General features: G+C 48.0%; 1 protein-coding gene across 1 annotated transcript in view; it reads left to right on the top strand.

The window, feature by feature from the left end:
* The first annotated feature begins 1120 nt into the window (after positions 1-1120).
* Positions 1121-20291, top strand: part of CEP68 (centrosomal protein 68) — a 29000-nt gene continuing 9829 nt past the window's right edge. Inside the window, 3 exon segments of the mRNA XM_006114083.5 lie at positions 1121-1299; positions 9507-9942; positions 12733-14259. Of these exon segments, the coding sequence (XP_006114145.3) occupies positions 9559-9942; positions 12733-14259 (1911 nt within the window). The 5' untranslated portion in view covers positions 1121-1299; positions 9507-9558.

Below are 20291 nucleotides of genomic sequence, written 5' to 3'. Positions count from 1 at the left end.
ATTAGATAAATTCATCAATACTTATTAGCCAGAATGGGTAGAAAAGGTGTCCCTAGCCTCTGATTGTCAGAGGCTGGAAATGGATGACAGGAGAGGGATCACTTGATTATCTGTTTCTGTTCACTCCCTCTGGGGCATCTGGTGTTGGCCACTGTAGGCAGACAGGATACTGGGCTAGATGGACCTTTGGTCTGACCCAAACCCAATATGGTTGTTGTTATTCCTCATTGTTTTTGCTAAAACAGACTAACATGGCTACCTGACCTCTCTGAAACTTTAGAAAGTTATTTCAGATCTTCTACACTGGGGCATTTCTGAGCACAATGCAGTTTAGGAATGGATGTGTGTGGGAGAGGGTGGCTAGATGAGCCACACATGCTTGCCAATTATGCTTTTTACCATAATACAATTGTTAATCTTTTTGGTGCCACTGGACTACTTGAGTCTGTCTACACCGCACTGCTATTTCAGGATACTCGAAGTATCCCGAAATAGCTACCCCGCATATTAACATGCTGCCTGTTATTCTGAAATATTTTTTGAAACAACGAGGGTGCTATTTCGGCATCCCAGTAACCCTCGTGGAACAAGGGTTAAGGAATGTCTCGAAATAGCACAGTATTTATCACGAAACGTAGCACTGTGTAGACGTACCAAATTTCAAAATAGCCTATTTCAAAATTCAATCGAAATTAAGATGCCCAATTTGTGCTATGCACATTGCGGCTCATTTCGCTGTAGGGTGTTGTGCAGACTCGCCCCTTGTTGTGTTTGCCGCAACAGGCAGACAGGGCTACTGAACTGCAACAGCCTAAACTCACCCGAGACATGGGGGGCAGCACTGAAGACAGGCAGCCCCCTCGGTGGCCCCTTTCCCCCAAATATAGGCGCGTGTGGCTCTGGGGCGGGCCAGGCCCGCGCTTTCACAGAGCTGCCCTGCTCAGCCCCCGCTGCCCGGAGCCCCCAAGCCCAGCGGCTGTGGCTGGAGCTGGGGGAGCTCGAGTTTCAGGCTCGCCTCGAGTTACAAGTTCTCCGGGCGGCGGCGAGCGCAGAACGCCCCTCCCAGCAGCCCGGGCCGCTCCAATCGGAGGCTCCCAGGCCAGGAGGGAAGCGGGCGATGCCCCAGCGCGCTCCCGTTCCAAGGGGAAAGGAGGGGCAGGGAGGCTCCCATTGGCCGAGCCCGGGCGCCGGAGCGGCTCGGAGCGCAGCGGGCTGGGCCCGGCGACTGGCAGCAGCGCGGGGGGAGGCTGCTTTGTTGGGGCTGGGTCGGGCGGCGGCGGCGGCGGCTGGTCCTGGTAGGTAGGAGCCCGTCTCGGGTGTGTGGCTTGGTGAGGGGCTGGGCTCGATCCTGCTCCGCTTCCCAAGCGGCCTCAATCCGGAGTGACTCCCATGGAGACCCACCCCCTGCGGGGAGCGGGCCTGCTGCAAGCGAGCGCAGAAACGGGGCCAGCTGTGGGTGGGAGGAGGAGCTTCGGGCTCCCCTGCGTGTTGCTGGGCGGAAAAACAAAACCAGGGGCCGGTCCTACGAGCTGGGGGGCTCTTGGAGCGCGCTACAAATAAAGCAGCAGCGGCGCGGTCCCTGCGCTGGCCGGGAAGAGCTGCGGCTCCGTTGCCGAATGGCGAAACACGTGGGCGATCGCAAAATGCAGCAGGGAAAAAATTCAGTCTTGCTACGGTCTCATTCCATCTGCGGCTGCCTGTTGCTGCTGCGGCTGCCTGCGGACCTAGCCAGGGCTAGGGGTGCCCGTGTGCATTGGCCTCTCGTCGTGCCTGGTTAGGAGTAAAGCCGACTGGCTGCAATAAATGGGGCTTTGCGGAGGATTAAACTCAGTGACCAAGCAGTTAAATCCTTGCCGGGTTGAGCGCAGAATCTCGTTTCTAATAATTGTGCAACTGTTTAGAGTCTGCGTTGGGTGCTAGGAAATACCGAGGCCTAGTAACGGGTGTTGAAAGTCTGGGAGCCAATCGCTCCTCCCTGGAGCTAGGTCACAACAGCTGTGTCTAGACTGGCAAGCTTTTCCGCAAAAACAGCTGCTTTTGCGGAAAAACTTGCCAGCTGTCTACACTGGCCGCGTGAATTTCTGCAAGAACACTGACTTCCTACTGTAAGAAATCAGTCCTTCTTGCGGAAATACTATGCTGCTCCCGTTCGGGCAAAAGCCCTCTTGCGCAAATCATTTGCACAAGAGGTCCAGTGTAGACAGCACAGTACTGTTTTGCGCAAAAAAGCCCCGATGGCTAAAATGGCGATCGGGACTTTTTTGCGCAAAAGCGCGTCTAGATTGGCACAGACGCTTTTCCGCAAAAAGTGCTTTTGGGGAAAAGCGTCTGTGCCAATCTAGACACTCTTTTCCGCAAATGCTTTTAACGGAAAACTTTTCCGTTAAAAGCATTTGCGGAAAATCATGCCAGTCTAGACGTAGCTGCAACGTATTTAGATAAGAGCTGGTTTTTCTTCTAGCCAGATGCAAGCCAAAGAGAAACTGTTTGTGTAGGGGGGTTTTAATACCAGGGGCAAATTTTGAGTGTTGGTGGGGGGAACCCATCCTGAGAGCTAGTGAGGTCCTACAACCTGCGCCTGCTCCCAAGGGATGGGAAAATGTCCACTGTTTCTGCTAACCTTTGACTAAAAATAATTCACAGTTGCTTGCTTCACTTCCGTTCTGTCTCTGGGACCAACATTAAGAACATTGTTGATTAGTCTCTGGAGCCCACTGGATTGTCCAGCGCAGAAGGTTTTAGTGGCTGAAATGCAGAGGTTGACACTAGAGTTCTACCACAGTGAATGCAGCAGTAGGAAATTTTGAAGCACAAAAATTGTATGTAAACAAAGCTAATGGGAGGTTTACATCAAAATGACAAATTGATGCGGATTTAAATGAGTTAAATCAGCAAGCAGGAAAACTTGATTTCCATCATTGACTTTAATCTTGTTTTGCATCTGGACTTTAGTTGTTGCCCTGAAGAAATATTCTTTCCAGCTGGTATAAGCATTAAAAGATGGCCAATTGTCAAAATGTCAAGACTCTATTTGGCTGTACCTTTTTGTTACCAAAATACAGCAGATATATGGCTAAATATACATTTAATCAGATTCTTAATTTTATCTGTTAAGAAATGCATTGCTTACCATTTTCTACTTCCTAGATTATTTTTACTTGTGATTTCTGTCAAACTGCATTGGATGGAAATTGGATTTCAATTGAAAATGGTTAGAACAGCATTTGAAAATTATCCATTACTAAAATGACGATTAAATGTATTTAATGCAAACAGTTTAGCAAGTTTTGATTTAAAACTGATTTATTAAACAGAGGAATTATTAAATGTGGTCCGTGAACTGATTTCTTGTGACCACAGACCAGGTTTTCAGTGGTATTTAGATATCTGAAAGTCTCATTGGGCACCAACCTGTACCCTTAGGTTCCTAGGTACCTTTGAAAATCTGCCCCCATAGCTTTCCAAGTGTTTCAGAAATTGAGCTAATCGGGAAAACACACTTTCCTTGTTTTTTTCAACTTCCTTTCATTTTCTTAGCTTTGAATGAAGTGATCTAAAGACTATTCATTTGCCTCTTTGCTTACTAGCTAAACAGAAATTATGTACATTAATTCAGACCAAATATCTGAACAGCAGAAACTAGGAAGTACTTACATTCAGAGAAGTGCAAATACCAGCAGTCACTCCATTGTAAAGACTATAAATAATAGATATTTACTGAGTGCAATACTTGAGATGTTTGTCAACCTCAGACTTTAGAGATGTTTCTCCCCCCCCCCCCCAGTATATAATTAAAAAGCAGCACCCTTTAACTTGTTACTATGTGAGAAGGCTCACTGATGCACTATACTTTTATTTATTGATTTAAAAAATATTACAATCAGTTTAGGGTCATGAGATTTTTAACGTTAATTATAAACAGGTTTATTTTTAAAAAGGAAAGCACGTTTAAAATTTTGTATTTAAATTAAATGCTTTTTAAACCCATGATTTTTTTTTCCTCATTCTGGTGGGACATGTATCAGTCCCATTGAGTTCTACTCAATACTATCCCACCCTCAAAAAAAGCTTATTGAAGTTAGTGGTGAATGTTTTAATTAAAGAATTCAAAGCCTGTGGTTCAAGAAATGCAAGAACTATCCAGCAGCAAAAATAGTTCTATATAGTTTCTATATTCTAACCTACAGCCTTCAGAGGTCTCAGTACTTGACTCGTTTTGGAATAAACAGTAGCTTGTTGTCTGTGCACTGGAATAAAAGGCTAAAGTGTGTGTGTTTCAGATCAGTGTTAAGGCACAAGGAAGCAGCTGGCTTAAATTTCAAACCTATCAAGCTATTTCTTGACTAGACTGCAGCTAAATGTATACCTTCCCTTTGATTCTCATACTGCTAACAAACCTTTTCCTTTTAGTTTTGACATGTGCAGAGGAATCATATTATGGCCAGGGAGATAACTCACATATAGAATAATGCACATTCCGTGTTAGGGCACCTTATCAAAAAGATGCTGACAAATGAGAAGGAATTCAGAAAAGCCCAATAAAAATTAAGGGGACTAGACAGATTTTAGCAGGTGCAACTAATGGAGTTGCATTGTTTACACCATGTCTGAATCTGACCTTCTGTATACATCTCTGTGTAAGTGATGATTAAGGGAGAGTCCTATAGATACTAGAAGTGTGAAAACAAGGAGGGAATGGAATTGTCTAGTAGATGCCAATTTCATATTTTATTATATTCTGCACTCTATAGTTAAATCTGCATTTTAATTGATAAGGGAGTTAAATACATTACCAGGAGGCTGTATAATATAACGATAGACCTGTAAGCTCTGGAACCAAGACTGGAATGTAATATGTGGTGCCCCTACATTTGCCTGGATTTTTTTTAAAGGTTTATGACCATAGATTGTTTCAGTTCGAACTGAAGAATCTAGCTAGAATTGGCCTAGAGGCCATGTCATTTTTCCTTGCTACGGAAGGTCAGGCATTCCAGCCAGACAAGTACATCACTTTGAAGATTGTGTTTAATCACATATAGCTCAGTTTTAAACTCTTGGTATTTAGTTTTCCAGTGTTCAGCTGTATAGATGTTCAGTATTCTAGTTAATTCCAAACCCAAAACACTATGGCTGTGTCTACACTGGGCCACTTATTCCGGAAAATCAGCCGCTTTTCCGGAATAAGCTGCGAGCTGTCTACACTGGCCCTTGAATTTCCAGAAAAGCAACGATGCTCTACTGTACAAAATCATCCGCTATTCTGGAAAAACTATTGTGCTCCCGCTCGGGCATAAGTCCTTATTCCGGAACACTGTTCCGGAAAAGGGCCAGTGTAGACAGGCCAGTCGTCTTTTCCGAAAAAAAGCCCCGATTGCGAAAATGGCGATCGGGGCTCTTTTCCGGAAAAGCACGTCTACATTGGCCACAGACGCTTTTCCGGAAAAAGGGCTTTTCCGGAAAAGCAGCCTGCCAATGTAGACGCTCCTTTTCCGGAAAAACTGAAAATGGAATAGTATTCCGTTTTAAGCAGTTCCGGAAATTCATGCCAGTGTAGACACAGCTTATCTAAAGAGGTCAGGTAAGGTCAGTGAGAGTATGTCTACACTTCAAAGCCATTGGATATCACACCCATCAGCCAACCACAGCAGCGGGTCTCAGGACGAGTCAGGTGACTGGTTGCCTGCTTAAATAGGCGTGGGTGGGCTGCTCTGGCCAAGCTGGGACCACTGTAGATGGGACTACTCCAGCTCGGCTCCCCGCTGGACTGGAACAGCCCCTTACCTGTGCCAGGTGGGGAGCTGCTCCAGCCCCCACCGGTTAATCATAACTGGTAAGCATCACCTGGTAAGGGTGATGCTTATTGGTTAACTGTTTCCATCCCTACAGTAAACTGTCTCCAACATTGATTATGTGAGTTACTGTATATTCAATTAATGATTTCCCATGTTTGATTTTTTAAAAATATCCTTCAGTTATTGATTGAAAAACTGAGTTTGTTCTCCCACTGTGGTGATCTTCCTGGATCAGCTCAGACCTAGCTAAACTAATTAATTAGTAGCTGTTTAAAAGCTTCCGGGTACTTGTTAATTTAAATTAGTGGTGTCACCTGCAAGCCTTTGTTATGACTTCCTACCTGGGGGATTATGGAGAATTGCTTTCATGGATGCCTGAGGATCTATTTAGTAACATACTTGTGGATAGGATCAATAATGGATTATCTTTTTATTGGATTAATAAGTTTGAGTACAAAAGATCTTCAGCTAAAATATCTCACCAGAGGTGTTTTCAAATATTAAAAGACATGGGACTAGAGTAAAGGCTGATGGTATTTTACCATGCTGGTTGTTACTCCCCAACTGCACAAGCACTAATCCAGTATCTATACTATGATTCAAAGTGCATAAGTAAAGCCAGTTCAATAACTAGGAACGTTTTTATCGGAGAAATCAGAAGTTAGGTTTAACACTCTAGAAACATTCTTTCTAGCAGGGATCTCATTTGTTTACAAAGCTTTTGGGGATTTGGCAAGTCAAGTTTGCTATTTCTTTCAGAAACTATCCAAATCATGTGGTTGCTTGTGTGCCAGAACCCCTGAGAGGGTAAGTGTAAAAATAGCCGAGAGCTGGGAATTGTACTGTCAGGCTGTATTTGTACTAGGGGTGTGAATGACTAGTCAACTATCCGGTAAACAAATGCTTATTGGAGAGTCGACAGGGTAGTTGTCTAGTTGCTCCCCTCCCCCCCCCCTTGCTGCCTCTATCAGAAAGAGGCAGTGGGGGAGGAGGAGAATAGGCGGCAGCACTTCAAAGCGGCAGCGCCACATGGAGCCTGGGCCTAGAGCCTGGGCTCCACACAGCACTGCTGCTTTGAAACGCCGCGTGCAGCCCTTGACCAGCTGGGGTGTCCCCAGGCTGCATGCGGCGTTTCGAAGTGGCAGTGCCACGTGAAGCCTGCACTTCCGCTGACCCTGGGCTCCATGTGGTGTTGCTGCTTTGAAATCCCATGAGGAGCCTCATGCTGGGCTCCCTGCGGCGTTTCAAAGCAGCAGCACCGCAGGGAGCCTTGGGTCAGCAAGAGAGTCCCCAGCTGACCCCAGGCTCCACGTGGCACTTTTGCCTTTGAAGTGTAACAGCCCTAGGGCTGTTGCTACATATCAAAGGCGAAAGCGCCCTATCGACTAATTGATGCAGAATGCATCGACTATTCGATTAGTCAATTACTCACAATTTAACATCCCTAATTTGTACAGTCTTTCTGGTTGAATTTAACGGGTGGGCATGGGATTTTGTGGTTCCAGGATGGAAGTAATCAGTGCCACCCCTGTCACTGAGCTTTGTTTCTACGCCAGCAAAGCTGTCATGACTAACACATGGTGGGTGGGAAGGGGTGCAGAGCCATCTCACAACTCAGGACCCACCTCTGCCACCTGTGAATTGTCCTTTCAGGGGAGGTTGTGCGCCTCTTTGATCTGATAGCACGTATGATTCTCTACATAAGGCTGCATGTGAGATTCTGCAGTTTCCATGTTTCAAGGATGCATTGGTCAGAATGCGTACTGTTTCTTTGTAGCTGTGAGAGTCTACATACGTGTTAAATATTTTGGTCCAGATCACATTCCCCAGATCCTGTGTATATCGCTGTTGCAGACTGCATGGAAGGGACATCCTCTACAGACACCTGCACTGGACCCTCTGTGGGGTCAGCCATCAGCTAGTGGGGGGCCGGGTTAAGTACATGTCACTTGCTCCGCCAACCCTGCGGGGAACAGTAGCAATGAATGTGAGCACAAGTGTGCAGAGGAATCTAGGCAGCCTCCAGCATTTTAAGCACCATGGCCTCTCATGTTTCAGATGAGGTCTACAAGATATCTGCAGCTCTCCTGTGACACTAGAGGTCCAGCCCCGTTGCTACCCCTGAGATACCATTTAACAAGACGTTTAACAAGCGTGTCTTAGAGCAAACCTGGCGGATAGTGGCTGAGGAACACACTGGGGGAAGAGGTGATCTTGTTAAAGATTCAGGGTCCCCATCTGTCACTTAATAGCTCACATCCCAGGTCCCCAGTGAGTTTCTCCAAGGAAGAGCAGATTTGGCATTCCTAAACAAACAAACAAAAAGGGAAAAAAGCTTCCACCGCTGCTTTCTACACCAAAGCAGCCAAAAAGACACCACACTCATGCTCTCTGCAAATTGCATGTCATTGAAATAGGACAGCCGTGGTGGCAGCAGCAGTCTCAAGGGAAAGGAGAATGCAGGAAAATATGTAGGATGAGAGGGACATGCAGAGTGGGACTTTGCCCAAAACCTGGGCCAGCACAGAAAGTTCTAATGAAAGAACCTGGGAAGTTACAAACCCTTGCTGTTATGGATTTGTAAAGTGACACTTCTGCTGTCGTTAATTCCCTATTGATCCTATTCTCTGACTGAGATGGCATAAGGCCATGACAAATCATTTAAATTATTCTCCTACTGAGGCAACTAGCTCACTCTTTTGCTCTCTTTAATTAATGAATAGGAAAGCTCTAAAACAGTCATCTGGTTATTTTGGATGTTTTTGAAACATGTTTGAGATGGCAGATTCTGAGCCCTGGCACGGCCTGTCCTTGCTTGCTGCTAAATTAGATGCAGAATCCAAATGGAAGAGAAACCAAGGGACTCGCAGGATCTTATAGCAAAAATGCCAAACAATGGTGAATTTGGACAATCCACTCCCGCAGCTGTAGCACCAATGCCTTTCTCCCCCCAAGTCCATTACATCTTAGAGTTATGAACAACCTCCATGTCCAAGGGATCTGTAATTCTGAGATATGACTGTAATGACTATGCATTTGGGCCCAGTAACGTCACTCCTGTGCATAAGTGCTCTCAGGATCATAGCCCTTAATTAGCAGCCATAGAGCTGTTACAGCAGGGTACAAAACCTGGCTTTGTTCCTCACGTACCATCAGACTCTCTCCAAAGAACAAAACTCTGATTTTAGCATAACAACTGGTCAAGTCAGAAAAGTGCTGGTATAGAATTAAAGTAAACTTGCTGTTAGCGTGTGTGATTAAAGTGATGCACGAAGATGATTGATTGATTGATTGTATGATCTCAGTCCAGGACAAGCTAAAGCAGAGATGTTAGAGTTTAACCAATTAATCAGTTAACCCATAAGCTGATGTGCTTAGGAGCTAGAAGGCTCCGTCCTAGCACATACCAGGTCCTAGATGCCAGCTCCACCGCCCTGCTTCTCTGGAGCTGGCTGCGGAGCTCACAGTGAAATCTCCTCCCTGGGAGCAGAGCCGCCAGCCCCGCGCTCCTGGAGAGGTTTCGCTGTAGGCTCTGCAGTAAAAGGCTTATACGTTTTTTTTTTTTTTTTTTTAGCAGTTACGCAGTTACTTTTTTAAACAACTTTTTACATCCCTTGGCTAACATATTTCCTTACAGACACAGGGGAAAGCAAATCCAAGCTTTTTTAATTGTGTGGAAATGGGAAAAGAAGATGACTTTGTTGTTTCTTTCAGAGAGCTCAAGACTACGAGCGCACAGCCTGTGAAGGGAAGGAGTGCTGCGTAAATGGCCTTGGATGTGGAAAAATCCAGTTCTGAAGCCTCACTGAATGTGAAAGCCAAGTCCTATGGTAGGTGGAACTACACAGAACTAGAGCGCGACTGCCCTGAGTTAGTTAGTGTGCACCAGCTTTTAGAAGCCGAGGAAGTGACGTCATCCCCCAAAGGAACTGAGGATGTGCCAATGGATGGAACAGGCCACAGAGTAACTGGTGTCTGCCAGAGAAACTCCAGCCATTGTAAAGTCTCTCTAACGCCTTCTTCCAGGTTTTCCAGAGCAAAAGCAAAAGCAACGTATGTGGAGAGACAGCCATTAACTGATTGCTACCACGAGTGGCGCGATTTACCCCATCGCTTTAGCGGAACTCTTTTCCACCCTAGAGGCCAGCAGGTGAGCGGATTTTACTTAATGTACTAACGAAAAATAAAGTATAGTATCAGCAAAAGACTCCTCCCACCCTACCCCTCCCTATGAGGTTGGAGATCGGTTACACTAGGCATTATGCACAAAGAATAAGGGGGAATCTAGCCCAGACAGTTTACATTTTGGGTGTGTCTAGACTACATGCCTCCTTCGACGGAGGCATGTAGATTAGCCAGATCGGAAGAGGGAAATGAAGCCGCGATTAAAATAATCGCGGCTTCATTTAAATTTAAATGGCTGCCCCGATCTGCCGATCAGCTGTTTGTCGGCAGATCGGGGGAGTCTGGACGCGATGCGCCGACAAAGAAGCCTTTCTTCATCGACACAGGTAAGCCTGGTTTCATGAGGCTTACCTGTGTCGATGAAGAAAGGCTTCTTTGTCGGGGCATCGCGTCCAGACTCCCCCGATCTGCCGACAAACAGCTGATCGGCAGATCGGGGCAGCCATTTAAATTTAAATGAAGCCGCGATTATTTTAATCGCGGCTTCATTTCCCTCTTCCGATCTGGCTAATCTACATGCCTCCGTCGAAGGAGGCATGTAGTCTAGACACACCCTACGAGTAGACAAAGGGAAACAGACACAGATAGGAAATGACTTGTCCAAAGTCAGGCAGTAGCTGGAGATAGAGGGGAGGTCTCCTGACTCCCAGCCCAGTGTGACAGTATTAGTGTATGTGATTATAACAGGCTGAAGTTCATCACAAATGCATTTGTACGCCAACGGGGGGAACCACTGGCTAAGACGGTCAAAAACGGGTGCTTAAAAATAGGCTCCTACATTCATGTTTAAGCTTCTAAAGAAATGGCCTGGTTTTTCATATATGCCAAGCCCCCGTATCGCTTATTTAGGAACCTGACTTTGGACCTCTGAGTTTGAAAAGAAACCCATCGATAAGAACTTCAGTGCAGACACGTGCCCTCCACCCCTTAGCCCGGCTGTTGGAAAGATTTTACCAAAGCGTTTCAGATTAATTGACTTTTTGGTAAAGTCTTCTGTGCCAGGTAAGCGACTTGGAGTATTGCTCTGGCATCTTCCTCCAGACCATCGCTAGTAGTCTCTTGGGCTTGGCCTGGCCAGTGATGTGCATCTAAATGCTACGTTAGATCAACGTTGGAATGGACTCCCCATTGACTTGTCCTCTCTTAGCTGGACAGGAGGTAGTAGGCTCTTCTCTAGCTCGCCCTGTAGGTAGCACCTCCAGCCCTGCGACGGTTCAACTCTTCTCATGAATCAGCCCTGCAGCCAGATCACAGTTAGTCCCATCTCTTCCTGAGTAAGCAGAGTCCAGTAAATTAAGCTCAGATAAAGGTAACTCACTGCCTCTATGCAGGCTTACACCTCCCCAGATTCCTCCGCCCTTCCCAGGATCCGTCAGCTTGGCCTCTCGCTCTTCAGCGGATTAATGGCTCCCCAGGGCTTTAGGCCTGGATCCAAACTCAGTTGTCCTCCTACCTCCGTTGGTCAGAGTTGGTCTGTGCTAGCTTTTTAGGCTGGTCAGGGAACTCAGGTCCTCTCTCTCTTTGGCTTCCAGTTCAGGGAGCCTGGGGCAAGCAACTAAGATCTGCTCCCTCAGGCTTCTTCTTTACCTGGACTCTTTCCTTCCTTCAGGTCCTCTCCCATAGCCCCTTCCTGAACGTACTGTACATTTGTCTCTTTCCAGTCTTTTCCTCCCCCTCTCTAGCAGCCAGAGGGATTGCAGAGTCCTTCCCTCTCTCCCTGCAGTGGCCCGCTTAGCCAAGGCTTCCTCCCTTTATGCTCTCTCCGCCACCTCCCCTAGCTGGGCTTCATCATCACTTGCACCTGCTTCAGGTGCAACCCCATGCACTGGTTGCTTGAGGTCCCCAGCTAACTCTTTCAATTCTGTGGGGCACGTACTCTTATCACAAGCAGACACAGCCTAGTGCACTGCATGTTGGGAGCACATCAGACCAGTGCTTGGTGAGCTGCCCTGGCTGGCTGGCTGGCTGGAGTTTAAAGTGTTGGCTTCGACCTGTGAAAGCCACAAAGAGTGTGAGACTTGGGTACCTGGTCTTCTCCCTCTGATACGCTGCCGCCATTCAGATAGGCATAGATACTTGAGCTCCCTTCACAGAAACGAGAGGGAGCTGCTGGCAGGGCCCTCAATGGTTCAAATGAAAACCCAGATGTGTTAAGGTCGGGCTTTGCAGCATGCCCGCATCCTGGCTCCGCCTTGAGAAGGGGGGTGAGGGTTGACTGCGCTTCTGTGCGGGCCTTTGCTTTGTTGAGGTTAGTTTGCAGGATGAAGGCTCAGAGCACCGGGTGGGCATGGGTTGTTGCATTTAAAGGCGCTAAATAAATATAGCGTGACGACACTTCACATCCCTTTCCCCCAGAACACATGCTTGATAGTGATGTCCCATGCTGACCCATGTGTCACGCGGCCTCCCAAGTCCCCGGTCTGCGTCCCTGCAAATACTGCCACATTCCCAGCCCAATTCAGACTCGGTGCAATTCCACTGAAGGCGATAAGTGAGCACCTGCTTACACCAGGCCTGGACTGGGCCCTGTACCGCCACATCCCTGCCCTGTTGACAATACAGTGGGGCTTTTATCTGCACATCTGCTGCTTGTATTGTTCAGAGTGTCAGAAATAATGTTCTCATTGCTGTTCACGGGGGGTTCTCCCTGTTGGTGAAACACCTTTATGGCATTGTCAAAGCCCTAACTACACAGGCCTTTAATGTGTGAACTCCCGTGGTTTCATTTTGTGTGTGTTTTACCCTTCCCCTCCAGTGTTTCAAGCCGATGAAAATGGTGGAATGTCCGGGAAGTAAGGAGCAGCTTCCGAATGCCCCTGCGCTCCAGCCAGCACTGCAGAGCCCAGCGATGGACGCTAACGTTTACAGCTCCAGTTGCGAGTCCCTTCCTGACCTAAATGCGGACCGGGGGAGCCAAGCGTCGCTTTCCCTTTCTTCAGCCACGTTGAAGTCTTTGCCTGCCGGAACACTCCCCAGTTTTGGTACAGCAATCCCAGAGTTTTCCAGATCGAGCCTTTCCACCCCGCTTTCAGGAGAGGACGACTTTGAACAGCAAGAGAGGAGATCAAGCTTTCCAGCTCGGAGGGATTTTCCTTCTTGTGGAGTCGTCCCCTCTCGGTATCGGCACAGTCGCTCTGCTCCAGTTGATCCCATGCTCAGCACACGCAGGCGGTTAAACCCTCTCTTTGATGTCTGTGCAATTGTGGAACAAGAAAGAAAGAAGTCGTCATTTCAGGCTGATTATTGGGCATGCGCAATACCTGACTCTCTACCCCCGTCTCCAGACCGGCAGTCTCCACACTGGAACCCTAACAAAGAGTACGAGGACTTGCTTGATTACACTTACCCACTGAAGCCAAAGTACAAACTTGCAAAGAATCCCCAGGCTGTGATGCCTGAACCCTTCTTCCATGACTCTGGTGTCGATCTGGACAGCTTTTCTGTTTCGCCCGAGAGCACTTTGAAAAGTATCAATGCGCCGGGTGAGGATCAACATGCTTCCAGGGGCAACGTATGCCCGAGGGAGGAGTGCGGGATCTCAGCGGAGAGATTTTCAACTCCTTTGTTCAAGACGCCGGGGTACTTAGGAGCAGTTCCTCACCATGGACCTTCACCGATCGCCAAAGTGTCCTTTGCTGAATGTGATGCCGCTGCCCCCGAAGCGGATCCCGTGAAAGGGTTTGCCAAGAGTTTGCCTGCTTCTGAGTGTGCTGGGTCGAGTTCACATGACCCGGCTCACATCGATGGGAGGGGCTGGGGGAGTCGAGGAGATGAACACTTTCCAAAGGGTCAGGTGAGGACAAAGAGCGCTGGTCATTTTGTACCCACTACGCACATATTGCCACTGAAAAAATCCTGGGAGAAGGATGAAGAATTTCTTTCCCTGCCTCCCAGAATCAAGGAGCTAGAAGGTTTGGCTCAATACTTGTCTGATCTTTCACTGACTAAAGGGAGACTGGGGAATGAGCATTTGCTACAAGACCTTCCGTGCTACAGTGGCAGCAAAGGGCAGCTTTCCTCTAAATGTGTTGAAGATCAAGGCAGCACAGAGAGCAAATACAGAGTTCAGGGCAGAGAGGCTTTTGTTCTGTGTCCCCCACACAACTCTCAAAAACCTTCTACAGAAAATGTTGAGTTGAGTAGCCAGGACCACAGGGAACCTGTAAGCAGACTGGCAACACCCTCCGTCAGGGACATGCTAGATGGGAGATCCTTCTCTGCACTGGAGAGGGAAGGGTGGTGTTTGACAGAAGAGAAGGAGTCCCTTGCACAGTGTGTTAAGGTAGGTTGGAACCAGAAGTTAATGGAAACTGTCTTTGTGGTTTTGTTTTCTTCCTAGTTCCTTTTATGTGATGTTCACATTTACCTGCGGTTGCTATGACGTTATATGTCAGGCTTCACTGGAGCAGACTGGTTGTGATTGCAGGAGGATTTCTCTGCCAGCCTGAGGTTTCAGGACTCCACACGGCTCTTGCTAGAACCCCGGTTAAAGTGCAGATCCCAGAATGAAACAGGTAGTCCTCGGGCAGGGCTGGGCAAGGTGTGGCCTGGGGGCCGGACCCTGCCCACCTAACTTTGATCCAGCCCACGGATTGCATCTGGCCGCTTTCTATTTATATCCTGCTGCCCGGGCACCGAATTTCCAGGCAATGGGTCAGGCAGCTTGATCCTATTTAAATGACTCGTGGCTCCCAGTCGCGGCGCTACCACAGTAGGGGCTGGAGCAGCGAGCCTTTTAAATAGTTGCAGCAACCCCGGGCAGCTGCCAGACAATGTGGTAGCAGCGGAGCCGAGAGCCCTTTGCCCTGTTTTTAATTCAAAGCCTCCAGCCCCAGACAAGTCTGGGACGAGGCTAGTCCCCTGCCCCCCTCTTCTGCCCGATGCCCTGCCCCTTCCAGGGGAAGAAGAGCCAGCTCGTGACCACGTAACAAAATTCATTGTGGCCCCCCGCAAAAATTATTGCCCTTCCCTTCGTTCTAGGCCCGTCCCCAATTTTACTATGGCTCCAAATGCAACAATTGCTGAATTCCCTTGACGACTAAACAGGAGTCTTTTCCTGCAGCTTCATGAAGCACTGTGATTTCGTGTCTGCTGAGTTTCACATTGCTTTACAGGGGTGAATGCCCTTAGAAGCTCAAAAACTGTGTCTGCACTGAACTTTTGCCTCCAAATTTTTGCATTAGTGTAACTCCATTAATGGGAGCACTGGTATGAACAAGGCACTGGCATTTTTAACACCATGTTTCCTAGGCCTGCTCTGAGTAGAGTTAAGTAACATAGATAGCAAAAATGTGGTGGTTCTGGTGACTTGTCTACACAAGCGACCTTACCTTTGCTGCCTCTGAAGTGAAGCTACCCTGGTGGGAAATTTTAGGGGACAAAGTCTACGGTTGACACAACCAGAGTGAAATGGGGGGCAGAAAAGCTGACATATTTCAAACTACAATGAGCTTGACGCTCAACCCCAGCCTCCTGGAAAGTTAGTGACCCTATCAGTGAGTTGACTCTTGTTTATGAACATAATGAAATCAGGTATATTTGGCCAGGAAAATTGTCTCTTTTTCTTAATATGTGTAAAGCGCAGGACTGATCCAAGTGTTATCCTGCTTTAAAATTTGGTGCTGGGAGGGGGAAAGGATTTTGGTGATTAATTTTTCCTGGTGTGTGTGTGTGTGTGTGTGTGTGTGTGTGTGTGTGTGTGTGTGTGTGTGTGTGTGTGTGTGTGTGTGTGTGTGTGTGTGTGTGTGTGTGTGTGTTAAACTACGAGGCTATGTCTAGATTGTATCCCTTTTTCGTAAAAGGGATGCAAATTAGATGTATTGCAATTGCTAATGAAGCGGGGATTTAAATCTCCCCCGCTTCATTAGCATAAAAATGGCTGCCGCTTTTTTTCGGCACGGAGCTTTGCTGGAAAAAAGCGCCAGTCTAGACGCGGATCTTTCGGAAAATAAAGCCTTTTCCGAAAGATCCCTTAAAATAAGGGATAAAGGATCTTTTGGAAAAGGCTTTATTTTCTGAACGATCCGCGTCTAGACTGGTGCTTTTTTCCGGCAAAGCTCCATGCCGAAAAAAGCGGCCGCCATTTTTATGCTAATGAAGCGGGGGAGATTTAAATCCCCGCTTCATTAGCAATTGCGATATGTCTAATTTGCATCCCTTTTAGGAAAAAGGGATACAATCTAGACGTAGCCCAGGTTAGACTACTTTCCATTGGGTCTAGACTAGGATGCAAAATCCCATTTCATCTGTGGATGTTAGATAATGTTTATTTTAGTAATCGGGTAGCCGTAAAAATCGTATCAGTTACACGGTTACTAAAATAGTCCCCGGATGTGGGGCTGGTAGCCAGTGCTCTCCCAACCCCACACTCCAGGAGCCCTCTTCCATCCTGATAGAGAGGCAGCAGTACAGGGAGGGAGGTGAAGGCAAGTGACTCCGCATGAATTGATCCATGTGGAGAGCTGTCTTGGAAGCTGGCTCCCCCTGAGCACTGGCTCCCAACTGCCCACCCCTGCTACCTCAGGGTATGTCTACACTACAGCACTAATTCGAACAAACTTAATTTGAATTAGTTAATTCAAACTAAGCTAATTCGAACTAGTGCATCTAGACCTAAAAACTAGTTCGAATTAGCATTTTGCTAATTGGAACTAGCATGTCCACATTAAGTGGACCCTGAACCGAGGTTAAGGATGGCTGGAAGCAGTGCCGGCAGGGCATCAGATGAGGATTTAGAGCGTGGAGCTGCTGCCTCAGGCTAGCCGAGGGCTGTGCTTAAAGGGACCTGACCCCCACCCCGGACAGACAGTTCTCAGGGGTTCCCTGCTTGCAAAGCAGTCCTGGCTTGGAGTGCCCTGACTACCCACACTCGGCACATCACAGCACTCGGCCATCAGCCCAGCTGCACTTGCCGCAGGCTGCCATCCGGGGTGGGTCAATCGGGGGGCTGCAGGAGAGCTTCCACCCCGAGGAGCCCGCAGAGCCACCCCATTCCTCCCCATCAGGGGCTCGTACCCCATTCCTCCCTCACCTCCTTCCACTTATCCCTCCCTTCCTGATGTACAAAATAAAGGACACGTGTGTTCAAAAATAGAAACTCTCTTTAATGAACAAAATTCGGGGAGACTGGGAAAAGGAGGTGGGAGAGGGGAGGGCAACTAAAATGATCAGGGGTTTGGAACAGGTCCCATATGAAGAGAGGAGCCATGGTCACCAACCAGTAGATCGCGATCTACCGGTAGCTCTCAGGGGCTCTAAGAGTAGCTCTGGAGCCCTCTCTGAACTGTGCGCCTGCGCAGTACATTTACATTAGATTTCCTCATTTGAGGAGCAGCTACTCACTGAGCAACAACACAGGTGAGTAGCTGCGAGGAATGGTGGGAGCTGGGAGGTCGGGAGGGCTGAAACACCCCAGCCAGCTGACTGTGGCTTTCAGCTGAAAGAGGCTGCCCCACGCTCCAGCTGATCGGCGGCTTCTCCTCTGCGCCTGCCCAGATGGAGCTTGGTGCACCCTGGCTGAGCGACATGGCCAGCTGGCCGGACAGCTACTTCTCTTCCCTCCAGCCCGGCTGCCCTGCGCTCAGCCCAGGGAGACTGCGTTTAGCTCCAGCTGTGCTGGAGCAAGCTTCCCAGGTTGAGCGCAGGATCACAGATGCCCATCTGATGGACCGTATACGACTAGCAATCTCAGACTACAACCCATACTTCAAGACACTGGCAGATACTGTTCAGTCCCAGGTGTCACACTGAGACTTTGTTATTGGAAGAAAAAATATATAATTATCAATACTTGATTTTAGATTTACAAAATAGCAGAGAACAAAATGTATAAATGTAAATGCTTCATCGTTTGACATTTAAATAGCATGAATTAAAAACAGACCATTTATTTCATAACTATAAACATGTGATTTTAATTTTATATATTGCATAATTTAAAAATAAACTTCTTAACAGCATGTATAAGGGCTGGGGATAGCAAGTGATGGACAGGAGAATAGAGAGGGCGGGGCTTCCAGGAAGGGGCGGTAGATCTTCGCCTGTTCTGAAACTTAAAAAGTGATCTTCGGTGTAAAAAGGTTGGAGACCACTGGGCTAAAGAGACTGGGACTTTTCAGCTTAGAAAAGAGGAGACTGAGGGGGGATATGATAGAGATCTATAAAAGCATGAGGGGTGTGGAGAGGGTGAATAAAGAAAAGTTCTTCATTAGTTCCCATAATAGAAGGACTAGAGGACACCAAATGAAATGAATGGGTAGCAGGCTTCAAACTAATAACAGAAAGTTCTTCTTCACAAAGCAAATAGTCAACCTGTGGAACTCCTTGCTGCAGGAAGCTGTGAAGGCTAGAACTATAACAGAGTTTAAAGAGAAGTGAGATCAAGTCATGGAGGTTGGGTCCATGGAGTGCTATTAGCCAGGGGATAGAAATGGTGTCCCTGGCCTCTGTTTGTGGAAGGCTGGAGATGGATGGCACGAGACAGATGGCTTGGTCATTGTCTTCGGTCCATCCTCTCCGGGGTAGCTGGTGTTGGCCGCTGTCGGCAGACAGGCTACTGGGCTAGATGAACCTTTTGTCAGACGGAGTACGGCCATTCTGTTCTAATCTCAGGGCTCAGGGTTGGGGGTCTCACTGGACCACCCTGATTTTCATGCAAACCTGCTCCTGGGTGGCCAGGCTGACAGCTCTCCTGCCCTAGCCGGCCACTTTCCTGTGCCTAGTGCGGACGTTGTGGATGAGGTCCACAATGTCCGCACTAGCCCAGGCGGGCGCCTGCCTCTTGCGGCCCTGGGCAGGCTCTTGGGAACCGCCAGCCTGGTCCCGGGAAGAGGCGGAGGGCTGAGTGGCAGCGGGTGGCTGGCTCGTGCTGTGTCAGGTGCAGGGTCTGCTGGCTGGGTGCTGGCAGGCTTGCACCTGGCACAGGCACCGTAGCCAGACCGTGCCCCTTTAAGGGCTCCGGGGCCGGGAGGAGGGCAGAAGAGTTTTCCTGGCGGTGCCCAGAGTGGCCACCAGGGAAAGCTGGGGAGGGCTAGCCTCCCACTAGTTCGAATTAAGTGGCTACACAGCCCTTAATTCGAATTACTTAATTCGAACTAGGCGTTATTCCTCGTAGAATGAGGTTTACCTAGTTTGAATTAAGTGCTCTGCTAGTTCGAATTAAGTTCGAAGTAGCGGATTCTATGTGTAGTGCCTATTAAAGTTAATTCAAACTAATGTCTGTTAGTTCGAATTAACTCTGTAGTATAGACATACCCTCAGTGAGGGATGAGCAGGCGGCTCTGTAGGAGCCAGCATGTTTGGGGAGCCATCTTAAAAGCCAGCTCCCACCTCTCCTCCCCTTCTTAGTGATCCAGGGGCAGCAAGGGGTATGTGTATTCATTTGGATTAATTGATAAGCCCAGACTTATTGGTTAAGCGTGTAACAACTATACGCTGACATCCCTAGTTCAGTCAGGTAACCAGTTAACCATTAGGTTTAACCAGTTAACCGGGGCTCCTGGCTACCAGCCCCTCCAGGCTGCCAGGCGCAGCCTGTGGAGCGGTGGGCCTTGGGCTGTTCCCGGGCACTGGTTAGCCCATCCCGCATCCAGACCTTCCTAAGTTGCAGCTTTGTCCCCAGCGTTCCATTGTATTTATTTGGTCACATGGATAAGCGACCATGCTGCTAATTGCTAATGCCAGAGACAGGACTAACTCCACTGCTATCTGAATTAGGCCCTTAGGTCCCAGGCTCATCATTTCCAACAGGCCTTTTCCTCTCTGTGTTTGCTAGATTGTACTTTGCACTTATCTTATTACGCCTGGTCTTAAACTTGAAATTGGTAGCGGCACAACAGTTTCAAGCAGGGGAGTGGTGATGGTGTTTTTAAATATAGATTTATTTCTACCCGTACAAGCCGTAGCGAGGCTGCAGACACTGGTACAAAGGTGTCTTTTCCCAGTATACTTTATTCCTCTTCCTAGACAAGGCTAGTCGTGCCAGCACTTTTCTACCGATATGTCTGCCTCCCTGTGGTGGGGAGGAGGGGGTGATTACGCTGCTTTAGCAATGCTGCTATGCTCTAAGTGCTACAGCTTCCTAGTGTAGACACGGGGTTAGGTGAATTAGGGCCAGATTCTTATCTTCAAGGCAGTGGTGGGTGCTTAGCCTGTGCTATGTTCCTCAGCACCCTGCCAAAATAAGGCCTCATTGTAGCTTTGGGGGGAAATCCTGCTTGTATACTTTTTGGAATATTTGTGGCAGAAGCAGTAACTTTTTTGCTCCACAAAGTGGGGCCCCTCTCCTGCAGTGTGACACGAACAATCAAACTTTTG

This window comes from Pelodiscus sinensis, chromosome 3, assembly GCF_052426305.1.
Source record: "Pelodiscus sinensis isolate ZL-2025 chromosome 3, ASM5242630v1, whole genome shotgun sequence".
NCBI lineage: Eukaryota > Metazoa > Chordata > Testudines > Trionychidae > Pelodiscus > Pelodiscus sinensis.
Note: the sequence above shows the minus strand (reverse complement) of the source record. Positions and strands in the feature narration are given on the sequence as shown.